The sequence below is a fragment of the Simochromis diagramma genome, unplaced genomic scaffold (assembly GCF_900408965.1).
Source record: "Simochromis diagramma unplaced genomic scaffold, fSimDia1.1 OVJJ01000307.1, whole genome shotgun sequence".
Classification (NCBI taxonomy): Eukaryota; Metazoa; Chordata; class Actinopteri; order Cichliformes; family Cichlidae; genus Simochromis; species Simochromis diagramma.
In genome coordinates this window covers 175,659-188,321 of record NW_024386786.1, presented here as the reverse complement: position 1 = coordinate 188,321, position 12,663 = coordinate 175,659, and the positions used below count along the sequence as shown (strand labels likewise).

Below are 12,663 nucleotides of genomic sequence, written 5' to 3'. Positions count from 1 at the left end.
TTGTTTTTTTTGTTTGTTTGTTTTTTTTACAACCGGTAGGCAATGAAGTAACAACTGATTAAGGTCAACATCCAATTACAACAGTAAATGAAAGGAAATAAAGTTTTATGGTATGTCAGTCTTTTGCTTGCATGATGATTAGTGTAAATAACATCTGCAGAATGTAGGTTAGATATTTTCAAGAGAAACACATTTATGCCACTCCTTTGATAAATCAGTCAGTGAACAGTCAGTGAATGTATTCCTTTTTTTTTTTTTGCCTGTCCCGTTTGGATTTTTAGCCATCAGAATTGTTGTCTGAAAGCCAAGAAAGATGACAAGTGGATTTACTTTACCAAGTGGATCATCATGGCCTTGCCATATTGGTCCATTTGATTGACCTTTATTATAATTATGTATTTATTGTATTTTCGTTTTTTAAAGACGGGACAGACATGACTGGGGGATAGGACAGGGAGAAAGAATGAAAGAAAGAAAGAGAGGGAGAGAAAGAAAAATAGAGGGGAGAAGAGACGGTGAGAAGGGGGAGAAGAAGAAAAAAGAAAAACAAACAAAACACCTGGATCACCTGTATGGAGATAAAAAACCAGAAGAGAAAACAAACAACAAAGAGCAACATAATAAAAACAACACCATCACAATAAACTAGCTAACAATAGATACTAAATATTACATCTTATTGTGTTTTGTTTTGTTTTTTCCTTTTTTAATTTCACCTGTTGAGAATGAAAAAAGAAAACAAGCAGAAGAAAACGAGAGCAACATAATAAACAACATCACGATGATATATGGGAATATGACAGTAAATACTAAATGTTAAACATTATTGTGCAGCACGTACGATCGACAGCGCACAGTGTGCTTTGAGGTAGGAGCCAAAAAGGGTGTAGTTTGTGTGTGTGAGCACCCGTGTGTACACCTGTGAGCATGGACGCGCTGGTTTTTAAAAGGTTCCTTCATGTAATGATCTGTTAGAGGGTGTGGGGGGGCCACAGCCCCGTCCACCAGGGCATGAAGCAGGTATGGAGGAGATCAAAACTCCAGACATCCAGAGGCCCTCAGAACACAAGAGAGCAAGGAAGACCAACAGAGGGGCAGCCGCGCCACTGTCCCAGAAAGAGCTGAGGAGAGTCCCAGATGAGGGCTCACTCAGCAGCCGCAGAGCAGAAGCCAGGGGGAGTTGCAGTGACGTGCCCGGGAGCTCCGCCGGCAGCCAGCTGTGCCAGAGTGACCGAGCCCCAGGCCAAGAGGCCGAGGGCACCCCACCCCCAAAGTGGCCCGAGCGAGCCCCAGGCTCCAGGCCCCGATAAGCGGCCACCAAGGAGTGAGCCGGTGTGTACCTGGACGCCCATCCCCAGACACAAAGACCGACCAATGCACCGATGTCTGAGGGCGTCAGTGAATGTATTCCTAATCTAAAACTGCAATTGGAGATAATGGATTTCGATAGTGGTTATCAGTTTCGACTGTTTAGCCCGGCTATCTGCTTCGGGCTCACATGTCACGTGACACCAAGGCACATGCACAAACGGATCCCTGTGAGTGCCTCCCACACCAATCTGAGATGTTATTCAATGATAAAATGGTCATAAACATCTTACACATAAAAATCTATAAGAACATAAAATTCAACACACTCTGCGTCTCTGTTTATTTACAGTGTGATGCCAACAGATTAGAATTCTGAAACTTTAAACTGGAATTATTTATACATTAAATTGCTGTCCTACAGCCTAACAAAGGAATCACTTTATTAGGCTCGAAATCACTTCAGAGCAAAGTGATTTTAATTTTACTGATTGAACAGGTATCCTCTGTGTCTTCAGTGTTCTACTAGCTTGCAATACCAGCATTGTAAAAGAGACTTGGCACCAGATTACATAATATATATAAAAAATAAATAGACATTTTCTGCATCACCAAATTAATACATACAAATTCTAGCAATGCAGGCACAGTTTGCATTGCTGTAAAATTGCAGCTGGGCTTCATTCTTTATGTTAGTAACTTACATCTTAACAAGGTGCACAAATAAAACATATAGCCCCAGCAGATAATCCAAATTTATATCACACTTATTATATGCCGTAAATTAAAAAAAACTTCTAGATGAGCCAAAACTCAGAACATAACCTTATTCTGACCAAGTTATGTGTTCAGCATAAGTTACCATCGTGATTTATCCAGGCAGAAATAAAATAATTTTTGTCACACAGAAAATTCTTGACTTTAAGATCAACACCTTGCTTTGTAGCAGAGCCCTCACACCAAGACAGCCTGTGTAGAGTAGGATGACTGAATTAATCAGCACAGAGCTAAATGTCGTGTCGCATTGTGACCTTATTGTTGTTTAAAGCTACCAGTTGTATAAAGATCAATAGTTTTTTCACAGATTTCGTAGGTTTGCGTGCATCAACAGGCTCAGTTTGTTTTTGTTTCAAGCTTTTCCTCATTTTAAAACTGCATTTACGAAATGTTGTTTGAAGGTCGTGGAGCAGGAAAGACCAGATTAGATTAGCTAAGTAGGTCAGGTGGGAGTGACCTGTTTGATTGGTATGGTTTGGCTAAACAACAGAGTTGATCAAATCTAGTGGCAAACCACAGAGCAGCCATATAAAAAATGTTTATTTTGCCAAACAACTTGCCTTCTGAGTCTATAGTGAATTCTAAAATAACTAAATAAATAATTGCGATTAGCCATTTTGCCTAAACATGGTTAAATCTGGAGATTATGGTCTAAGGAGCTTGGAAAGAAAGTGACTGAACCCTCATCCAGGATTATTTTCTTATAAAGCCAAATGGCCTATTGGCCGTGCACCTCACCACACACACCAAGGTGTGGAAAAAGGCGTGGGTCATTCTCAGCAGAGGTTTTGGTTGAAATCATTGTGAAACCTTGGAGGTTCTCAGTCATCTAGATCAGATTGTTCTGCCACTATCTATAACTCTTGTGAAATAAAAAAAATAAAATAAAAATAAACCCACAAACACACAAGTGTGTTGCTTCACAAGTCTAGCAAATGTCCTTTAAGGTGCTTTTAACATGATTTGAGGACGTGAGATCTGTCAAGCACAACAAATGCTGCGCGAGACATCTCTTACTCCCTCTTGTGGTCTTTTCTGAAAATAGTCACAAAAAACATCTTGACGCATGCTCAATCATCCAGGTAAGTACATCTCCACAAGTTGGTTCTGTTCATCTGAACGTTTTCTCCCACTGAAAACGCTACGTCCAGATGAACAGAATCAACTTTTGGAGAGTCACAAAAAACATTTCTGTGTTTGGTAACATCACTTCTAACAACTTAAAACCATTTCATTATAATCTTGTTACGGTCAATTACAGAATATACAGAAAAATCATCAACACTTTGAAAATAATTACCCTTTATTGAGGATTTCAGAACAGCTGCAAGTGTTTTATTTATTCTTTGTCATCAGCTGAAAAAAATAGTTTGGTTAGGAATGTGAAAACTGCTTCTACTTTAACAAACAACCAGGTGAGAGTTTAATAATTAGTAATTATGTTGCCATTTGTAGCACATGCGTAAAAGCCACATTCACTTTTATTGTGTGGAATGTAAAAATATTGAGATTTGGTACATTCAAACTAAACAGATATTAATCAAGTAGAACAGAGCACTGAGTCACTTCAGTGGGAGCCACACCAGCACTGTCTCCACTCTTTCACTCACCAAACCTTGAAATGAACAGAAGACCTGTTACATCTTAAACTGATATGGATTCAGATGGAAAATGTTTCTGACTTAGAGGGAAGTTACTTGTCAGCTCAGCATGTAGTTAGATGGCGGCCGGATGGTCGATGTAGTGAAGATGTTAAGTTGATACTGAGCCGTTGTACAGAAAGAGTCCACATCCACGTCCTTCCCTTTCCCAAAAATCCTTCCACTCATGTTATTTCTTCCAGCTGTCAGTTTCTTTAGTGGAGCAGTGTTAACAATCAAGAAGTTAACACTACTCCTCTCAAAAACCACAAAGTAGTTATACAAATCAGGGATGTGCGCATGAACTGCTAAGAAAAACAGACACTACACAACAAAAACATCAGTTTTTCCACTTTCCATCAAGTAGTGGCGTTTGTGCCAAAATACAACTCAATTTAAAAAAAAAAGAAGAAACAAACAAGGAAACACAGCTTTGACAAAAATAATCCACATGATCTCTACGTGAAAAGGCTTTTTTAACCGTTTGACCTCTTCTCTCTGTCTCTCCATCCCCTGTGCTGTAAGAAGTCTGTGCGCTCTGCAGCGCCTCACTCGTACTCCGCGATCAGCACCATCATGCCAACTCCGAACAGCAGGGCAAGAATTTCCATTAGAGACTGGCCGAAACTGGAGCGGCCCGCCAGCAGCTCTGGGAGCACCGTCACCGTGGCGATGTAAACGAACCCGCCAGCCGTGAAGGGTAGGATCCAGGCGGTGGCAGCGGCACCCACACCTTCAGCCAACAGCGAGCAAGCTGTCCCAGCCAGAGCTCCCAGAGCGGTCAGCAGCTGTAGACACATGGCCTGCAGGCAAGGAGGGAGAAGACAATGCTTCACTAATTTTCTATAGTTTTATATATATTTTTAAATTTTTTTTAAAGAGAACCAGAATATTTTCTTAATCCAGTATATAAATGTCTATTTTTTGCACCACATACTAGGTAATCTGCACTAAAAATAAAAATATATATATATTTAATTACTATTGAAAAAATATTTTTTCTATTTTAAAACTAAAACCAGAGATAGGAGTTTATTCAAATCTTACAATTAGCTTTAAATATGTTGCATATATTCCAAGAGTACAGCTGTCATACTGTACATATATCAAGGGCTTTTATTGTGAAAGAAAAGTGCAAGAGGAAGCTTGTTTTGCATGTGTGGACCAAAGCAGCTTCCCTGTACATCTCAGCAAAGAGCACAGCAGCATCACACAGTCAGGGTGAATTTGTACCAAAAATATTTGTTTGGCTTGTTTACTACTTTTTGTCCTTATCTGTACTCTAATTTTAATACCTGTACAGTACTCTGCTTTGGTAACTATTGTCCATGATGTAAATATGTAAAAATTGTGTGTGTTTCTGTTCCGTGTCTTGTTCTGTTTGTGTATGTGGTTTGGTTTTTTGTTTTTTTTTTACTGCTGATACAACCAAATTTACCCTTGTGTGACAATTGAAGGATTCGTCTATTCTCTCCATTTTCAGCACCACTATGGAGTTTTACAGTTTCACTCAGTTAAAAGCGCGCTGAGAACTGCACACAGAAATCCAAGGACTTTTTGGCCTCTATACCAAAATTCAAGAGTTTCATGGTTCAAAAGCACAGTTGCCAGTCAGACCACATCAGGTTTTCCACTGTGTTTTATGGGGAAGGTGGAGCAGTGGCTTTACATATTTAATGACTGTGGATGCTGTTTGGGTTGTCATTTAGAGACTAAACTGACCACGAGACAAGATGTGTCAGTATGTGGGTGGATAACCATTTCCTGGTGAACACGCTTTACAGTTTAATTAGAAAACTGCATGTAGACAGGCTGTCTTTGTTTGAATAGTTCTTATTAATTCCTCCTTGTATGTAGTTGTTGTTTTCTGCTTGTTTATAATTTGTTAAGTATAATGACAAGTGTGTGTGTACAGTGTGTCAACGACTTTGAGACTTTTTGCAGCTTTTTCATATTTGGTGGTTACCTTCCTCTTGGTGCAGCCAGACTGGACGAGGATGGCAAAGTCTCCGATCTCATGTGGGACCTCATGAAGCAGGATGGTGATGGTGGTGACGGTGCCCACAGCTGGACCAACCAGGAATGAAGCTCCAATTGCCAAACCATCAGTGAAATTATGTGTGAAGTCAGCTGCCAGGTTTAGGTAACCAGACACCTTGATATCTGCATTAGTGGAAGGAACAGTAAAGACCCGAAGAATATGTAAAGTGTTTAGTGGCTCATGGATTGATGCAAACAATGAGCTTTTTATGTTTCAAGATTCCCACAAAAAAAAAACATAAATAAGAACAACCCAAGAAAAATGTGAACATTCTTTCCTCTGACACACACATTAAAAACTTGATTCCAAACAGATTTTGAAAGACCAAGAAAACATGTTTGCAGCTTGGTTCTGTTTTGTGTTACACACAGCTGATCTCTGAAGCTAAGCAGGGTCGGGCCTGGTTGGTACTTGAATGGGAGACTGCCTGGTACCAGTCTGTTCACCATCTCACATGTGAACATGTTCTGTTTTATCCTCAACTGCACATTTTTGCAGATTCCAGACAATCAAGAATCCAACCTCTGCGCCACGTTAATTCTATCCCAGTTCCATCTGAAGTGGGAATTTGGAAATTCAGAGTTCGCCAAAAGGGGATTTTCCCCCTTAAAAAGTCAGAGCAGCCATACCACAACCCAACTTTACAATCCACGATGGCAGCAATGGGAATAAACAGTAGAAAATGTCATTTTTACTACCACTATTGTGTAGTTATGACTCGTAAAAATAAGCCACACACAGGCTGACGCACACAGTGACCAAGCTCTATCAGTGAACGTCCTTCAGCGGCATTTTTAAGAAGCTCAAAGAAGTGTGGGTGTGTGCAGGTTCAAATTCTGTTTGAAATCAGTTGCTTCAGCACAGAAACTACACTTCAGTGCTTCACCTGTACTCTTTTTCTCCTCTTTCTTTGATGGTTTCTGATCTTTGCTTTCTTTCTTCTCCTTCTTCTTCTTTTCTTTTTCCTCCTCTCCATCACTGTCCTTCTCTTTGGCAGCAACTGAAAAAGCCACACAGAACAAAGTTCAAAACACCTACAGAGAATATAGCTGGGAAATCTAGTGAACATGCAGTTTTACAAAAAACTTCTGAAATGAAAACAGCAACAAAATAACATTTACTACATGCAGGAATCTGGTTTTGTACACAACTGATCTTTCAGGGCAATTTAAAGGAGCTTGATCAAAAGAAGAGTTTCCTCCAGCGTACCGTGAGAGTGTCCATGGGAGTGTCCGTGGCCATGTCCTCCCTTCAGCAGACGCACAAATTTTTCCACCACTAGGAAAGCGATGATCCCACCGAGAACCCAAAGACCCACAGACATCATATGACCGTGGGCCGCTCCTATACAGGTAGGGAATAGGGAGCACTGCTTCATGAGCTCTGCTTGGCTTTAGAAACTTTTTCTTTTAAAATCACCGGCAAATAACCAGACAACACACAGGCAACATTAAAAAAAGGAAATCCCATTAATGCGTACCGTGAGAGTGGCCGTGGTCATGCGACTCTTCAGTTGCATGCGAGTGTCCATGATCCCCATCTTCGTGATGTGAGTGGGGCTCTGTGCAAAACAAATATGACACGAGGAGACGTCAGAAAGACAAAGTGAGGATCGTGCTGCTCTGTTTTTCTCTCTCAGCTGTTTAACAAATCTAAAAGTTAAAACCAACAGAGACACCGAGCTGCTCATTTTACCATCACAGGCAATTATGGCTTTGACAGGAGTGCCAAAGCTGTAAAGGCACCAGTATACCCTCCGCATGGGTCGCGTAGCACGCCGCCTCAACATCATCACGCAGTCACTTCTATTTAGCCGCTGCAGTATTCTCCTGAACGACAGGTGTCGCCACTTGGACAATAACACCACATAAGTGCTGATACAGGAAGAGAAGAAGTCAAAACCAGACGCAAAGACTTTGCCCAACTACAACTTTACTTTTTTCCACAAAGTGTCATATTTTCTAACTGTTGCAACATCTCTCGCTGTATATATGTGTTTACTTTTTCAGTGCCCGACGTGCAAAATCACTGGACTGAATATCACTGTAATCAATTAAAAACTATTGTCTCTGTCATACGATCTTTGTGATTAACGTGAGCATATTTGAAACACTTTATAAATACTTAAAACCTTCACTTACATAAATTTACAGTAAAAAAAAAAGAAAAGAAAAAGGAAATGAGAATGAAACTCGTACTCACCCAGAGCATGTGGTATGAGGTGGAGGAAGGCGTCACCCAGCAATCCACCAGATGCGAAGCTCAGCAGCACTTTGAGCAGATTCTGGTGCTGGTCGCTGTTGGACTGAACTGGGATCAGAAACAGGATGAGGAAGGGAGCTGCACTAATGAGCAGGGTGGCTCCGACAGCCTGCAGACAAAGATGAAGGAGGGAGTTTAAATTTCAAATGCTTTGTATTCATGTGAAAGATAATCCTTAACTCATTAAAGAAGAAACATGAAGGAAAATATATAAACTAGGAGAGGAAAAAAAAGGAAAGGATATAAATATAATATTCTGAGGTTTTCGGATCGGTCAGCACAGAGCTGATGACTGGAAAACAAAACTAAAGAGCTTCTGGCTCAGACAGATACAGCACCAAGGAGCCATTTGGATGCCGACTATAACTCCAACTTTGTTCTTCAGTAGTAACAATGCACCACTGTAAGGCTGTGAGTCATTCAGGGAACAGACAGTGCATTCAAGTTCCTCAAAATAAGAAACAAACGAGAGCCAGGGAAACTCTTTAGAGAAGATACAGATAAAGGCACACAATAAGTTGCATACAGATATCACCCAGTTGTGCAAAACTCCACAATTCAATTCGTTATGAGATCATAACGAGTCTGATTTTGTCTCAAGAATCCTGCTGCTTTGCTGCACAACAATAACTTCAAAAGAATGTAAACCATGATCAACAGCTTGCAATAACAGACCTCTCACTACAAACTAAGGCTTTAAAAAGCAATTTCATTTATGAAGCCTTTGCTGCTTGGTTGGGATTGACACTTGGCTTTAGCATCATACTGTGTATCTCCCTACCAGCTTTGTGATAGTATCATAAAAGTGTATAACAAAGGTTAGCATGATGTTTTGAAGAGCTTTGATGTTGTGCTGGGAGCGGTGGATTGCCATTTGTGGAAAGAGTGCAGTTTGCTTTTTATTATCACATTCTTGTCTGTTCATGCAACACATCTGAAGTAATGCCAATAAAAGTGTAGAGCGCTCTGACAGACCTACCTGCAGTCTAGGAACAGTTGCACAGTTTTGTGTAAAATGGCAAACGTTTTTCTTTTCAAGCATCAAGGAGATAATCGGAGAAAATAATCAATGACATATTTTGTTTGATTTGTAAACATATTGTGATGACTGAATTTACAGTGCAGTAAAAGGTTGATGTTTCTTCTTTACACACAAAATGTAATCTGATTAAATACATGTGATTACTGGCGATGATAAATGGTAAAATGAACATTTGTTAATTATCTAAATAATCTGTGTATTTTCATATTCTTTTCTAAACTGTTTTTTTTTTTTTTACTAAAAATAAAGTGTATTTAACGAAAGGACTTATAAGAGTATAATAATATAGTTTTCCTTAGGCTGTGGCTATGACCCATTTATTGTTATTATTCATAGAAAATTTTGAATCTGACATTTGAAGCTGTGGTTTACTGGAGACAGACGTTTCTTGTCTTCATGCTTTAGAGTTTTACTGAGATGTGAACATTGTATCAACGTACTCAAATCATCAGCAGGAAAAACAAGTTTATGCCACTATGATTAATTTGTCTTCAAACCTAACTGCTGAACCTAAACAAGCAGTCACTCACCTGTGTCCAGAGCTCCACCATGTTCCTCTTCTCTTTGCCCGCCTCCCTCTTCGTCCTCTCCCCTCCGTGTGAGTGCTCGTGTCCACCTCCCTCCTTGTGTACTCGAACAACATTCTCATGATGAGCATGCTCATGTCCGCTATCGTGAGAGTGCCCATGTCCGTGATCGTGTCCATGATCATGAGAGTGGCCGTGGCCGTGATCGTGGCCGTGATCATGGCCGTGATCATGAGAGTGGCCGTGGCCGTGATCGTGGCCGTGATCATGGCCGTGATCATGGCCGTGATCATGAGAGTGGCCGCGGCCGTGATCGTGGCCGTGATCGTGCTCCTCTTCCTGCAGGTTGGCCTCAGCGCTCCACTTGCTTGCTCCATGGAACATCTTCACCTGAGAGCCATGGGAGTGCCCATGGTGGTCATCCTCGCCGTGTGAGTGGCCGTGGTGGTGGTGATGGTGGCCGTGGGTATGTCCATGGTCACCATGGGAATGGCTGTGAGCAGTGGCTAAATGGGATGCTAACAACAGTACTGCAGATGTTGCCAATGTCAATGCCAGCAGACGTACACAGCCCATATTAAAACCCTGGGATGTAGAGAAAGGAGAAGAAGACATCTAATAAATAAAAACCCAGCAGCATCAAAACTGAAGCCAAAGTGAGGGTAAAGAAACACACTCTAAGTTTAAACTGTCCAACCAAATGACATTAAGGAAATCCTTAAAGGTTTGATGCAAAATTAACTATGAAATTCCCTTCTGTGGACAGTTTCCACATCCTTAACAACAGAGGGTCAATCTGTTTGTAACACTGCAGTTTAATTTTCTTCAGGCTTAAGATTAAGGCTGCTGACAGACAGGGAAATGCAGCTGATCAGGGTCGGGTGGACCACACTTTGAGTCACTGAACTGGACCTCATGACTCTGTTTGTGTTGTTATTGCCTTATTGAACAATTGTCAATGAAATTGTGATACTTTACTAGTCTCATCTATATTAAGCAGTTTAAAAATGCAGCTTGGTAACCAAGCTAGCATCAGCTGATAACTACCACCTTCTACTCCAAATATAGTAACTTCCTGCTCCAAAAAATAACATGGCAGAAGTCAAATACAGAACACTGAAACTTTAACAAGAAGAATCCAAGACCAATGGGTGATACAATAATGGTTATGTTCCTCATTTATATACAGTTATGGCTGTAACTCAAAGGGCATGTTTACATCTACACTCAAAGCTTCTCAGTTAGACTCAGGCCGTCTTTGTAGAGCCTATGACGTAACCTGTGTAAGTTGCTGAACTCTACTGGCATTTATGCTTGTGCCTGGTGCATTATGTGTTAATTTCTTTGTGGTCATGTCCTGATGTTTTATATATGGTGGTTTGTTAGAACCAGATACAATGTTGGGACTTCTTTCCCTTCTGGGTGCCCACCCTTTGTTTTGATCATTTCTTGCAAACCTATTTGTGTTAAGCTTTTTTCACTTCTTTATACATTCCCTTTTGTTTCACCAGTCTCTCCCCAGGAATTTGCTGACATTTGTGAGTCTTTATATTGATGCTATGATTAATACTATTCCTTATAGTGAGATGATGATTGTTATTCTCTTATTGAATTGACTGTACTCAACAGGACAGTTAAAATAGTTGTGCGCTGCGTAGAGCCGATGTGTAGTTAGGTGCATGTTTGGTTATGTTGTAGGTTATAGCATAGGGTTCAGAGGGGTTTGTGGTTATGACGTAGGTTTCCTGTTGAAGCACAAATCCCCAGTCACTCTTTGTTGCACTGTCTACGCATGTACAGACAGTGCAACAAGTTATTGAGCATAGTCCTCGATGTTATCTTTATTTAATCAGTAAACATCTAGCCATATTTTAGGATCACGTTCTGTTCATGGTGAGTTTAAAAATCACAAGAAGAACAGAGTATGAGTCAGAATCAATCTTTGGCCCAAACAGTTTGTGTGACATCCAAGGTATTTCAAGAGGAAATTAGAAACTACGCATGTACAGACAAGTTACTGCAGAAACGAGCACTTTCTTTAAATGCAGGATTCGAGCTATTCGCCAAGATCTGAGACGTCAAAAAATAAGCCTTAATAAGCCTAACCTATTAATATATGACTACGTATGTCATTCCGTGCGTCTTAGGACGCGGATCCCATTTCCAGTAAGAAATGGGATCCGCACCAAATGTGGCGATTGATCAGTGAACTGATCAAGATAACAGCGAATTATCCTTAATTCATCAGAGTTTGCATGAAGCCGTTGCAACTGTCCACTGCTGTAACTCCAGACTGAAGCTCTTCAAATCAAAAAGCAAACTTTGTAGCTTGTGTTTTTTGTGCTTTTAGCTGGTTTGCTTTGATATAATACTGTAATACATCGCTGCATGTGTATGTGCACCAGCATCTGCTGATGTGTGCTTGCAGCCGTATCATTTTAGCTGTGACGATACAATGAAGTGAAGGTAATCGGACTTTGATTGAGCTAGCTTTGTCTTCTCTTGTGATTGTTTATTTGCTCACTGTTTGGTGGGTGAAAGTGGATAATCCCTGTAGAGAGCATCAACTTTAATCTCAAAGTAAACAGCAAAAGCCGCTCAAAGAAGACCACTGACCGCAGGTTTTAATTAGCTGTTAGGAAAGTCTGCTAGCTGGCTAGCTAGCTAGTTACTAAACTTGCTAGCATGTTGCTGCAGCAGAAGCAACATGTCTGAATGCAACATGATAACAGAAAAAAATAAAGATTAAAATCTTACCAGATTGTGCCAGATATCACCGAGTGTCGGCCACTTGATAACCGTCTGTCCTGGGCTCAGAACTACCAATATTTCTGCCTACGTTGATGATGTTGGTGGCTGAGAATAAGACGTGGCATTTACTCAACTAAACTAAACGAAACCTCGCGGGAACGCGTTCCATTCAAAGTCTACCTCCTCCTTTCGTGGTGCTTTTGAAACACCTTTTTACTCACTACTTAGATTCAATTATATTTTTATTGCCTTTTTAAAGCATTATAGTGGCATATTAAAACGTTTAACTCAAAATAAAAAGAGTACCATTTCTTC

At 40.5% G+C, this 12,663-nt stretch overlaps 1 protein-coding gene across 5 annotated transcripts; it reads right to left on the bottom strand.

Annotated features, from left to right (window-relative positions):
• Positions 1 to 1,637: 1,637 nt before the first annotated feature.
• On the bottom strand, positions 1,638 to 12,526 carry slc39a7 (solute carrier family 39 member 7). Of its 5 annotated transcripts, none has more exons than XM_040022932.1 (9): positions 12,355 to 12,526; positions 9,853 to 10,182; positions 9,601 to 9,816; positions 7,969 to 8,137; positions 7,247 to 7,327; positions 6,976 to 7,110; positions 6,653 to 6,766; positions 5,692 to 5,888; positions 1,638 to 4,528 (listed from the first exon to the last, which is right to left on the bottom strand). In XM_040022932.1, the coding sequence occupies exons 2-9, from the start codon at positions 10,171 to 10,173 to the stop codon at positions 4,274 to 4,276; spliced, it is 1,488 nt and encodes a 495-aa protein (XP_039878866.1). In that variant the 5' UTR covers positions 10,174 to 10,182; positions 12,355 to 12,526; the 3' UTR covers positions 1,638 to 4,273. The 5 variants fall into 5 exon arrangements, with proteins under 5 accessions (XP_039878866.1, XP_039878868.1, XP_039878867.1 ...); XM_040022934.1 differs by having other exon boundaries at positions 9,601 to 9,831; positions 9,880 to 10,182; XM_040022933.1 differs by having other exon boundaries at positions 9,601 to 9,864; positions 9,913 to 10,182.
• Between the last annotated feature and the right edge of the window lie 137 nt (positions 12,527 to 12,663).

Coding starts and splice junctions, on each gene's coding strand:
- slc39a7 (XM_040022931.1), bottom strand. CDS start 10,173: ATGGGCTGTGTACGTCTGCTGGCATTGACATTGGCAACATCTGCAGTA. Junction 7,111..7,246: donor TGACCACGGCCACTCTCACG/GTACGCATTAAT, acceptor CTACCTGTATAG/GAGCGGCCCACGGTCATATG. Junction 6,767..6,975: donor CTCCCATGGACACTCTCACG/GTACGCTGGAGG, acceptor TGGCTTTTTCAG/TTGCTGCCAAAGAGAAGGAC.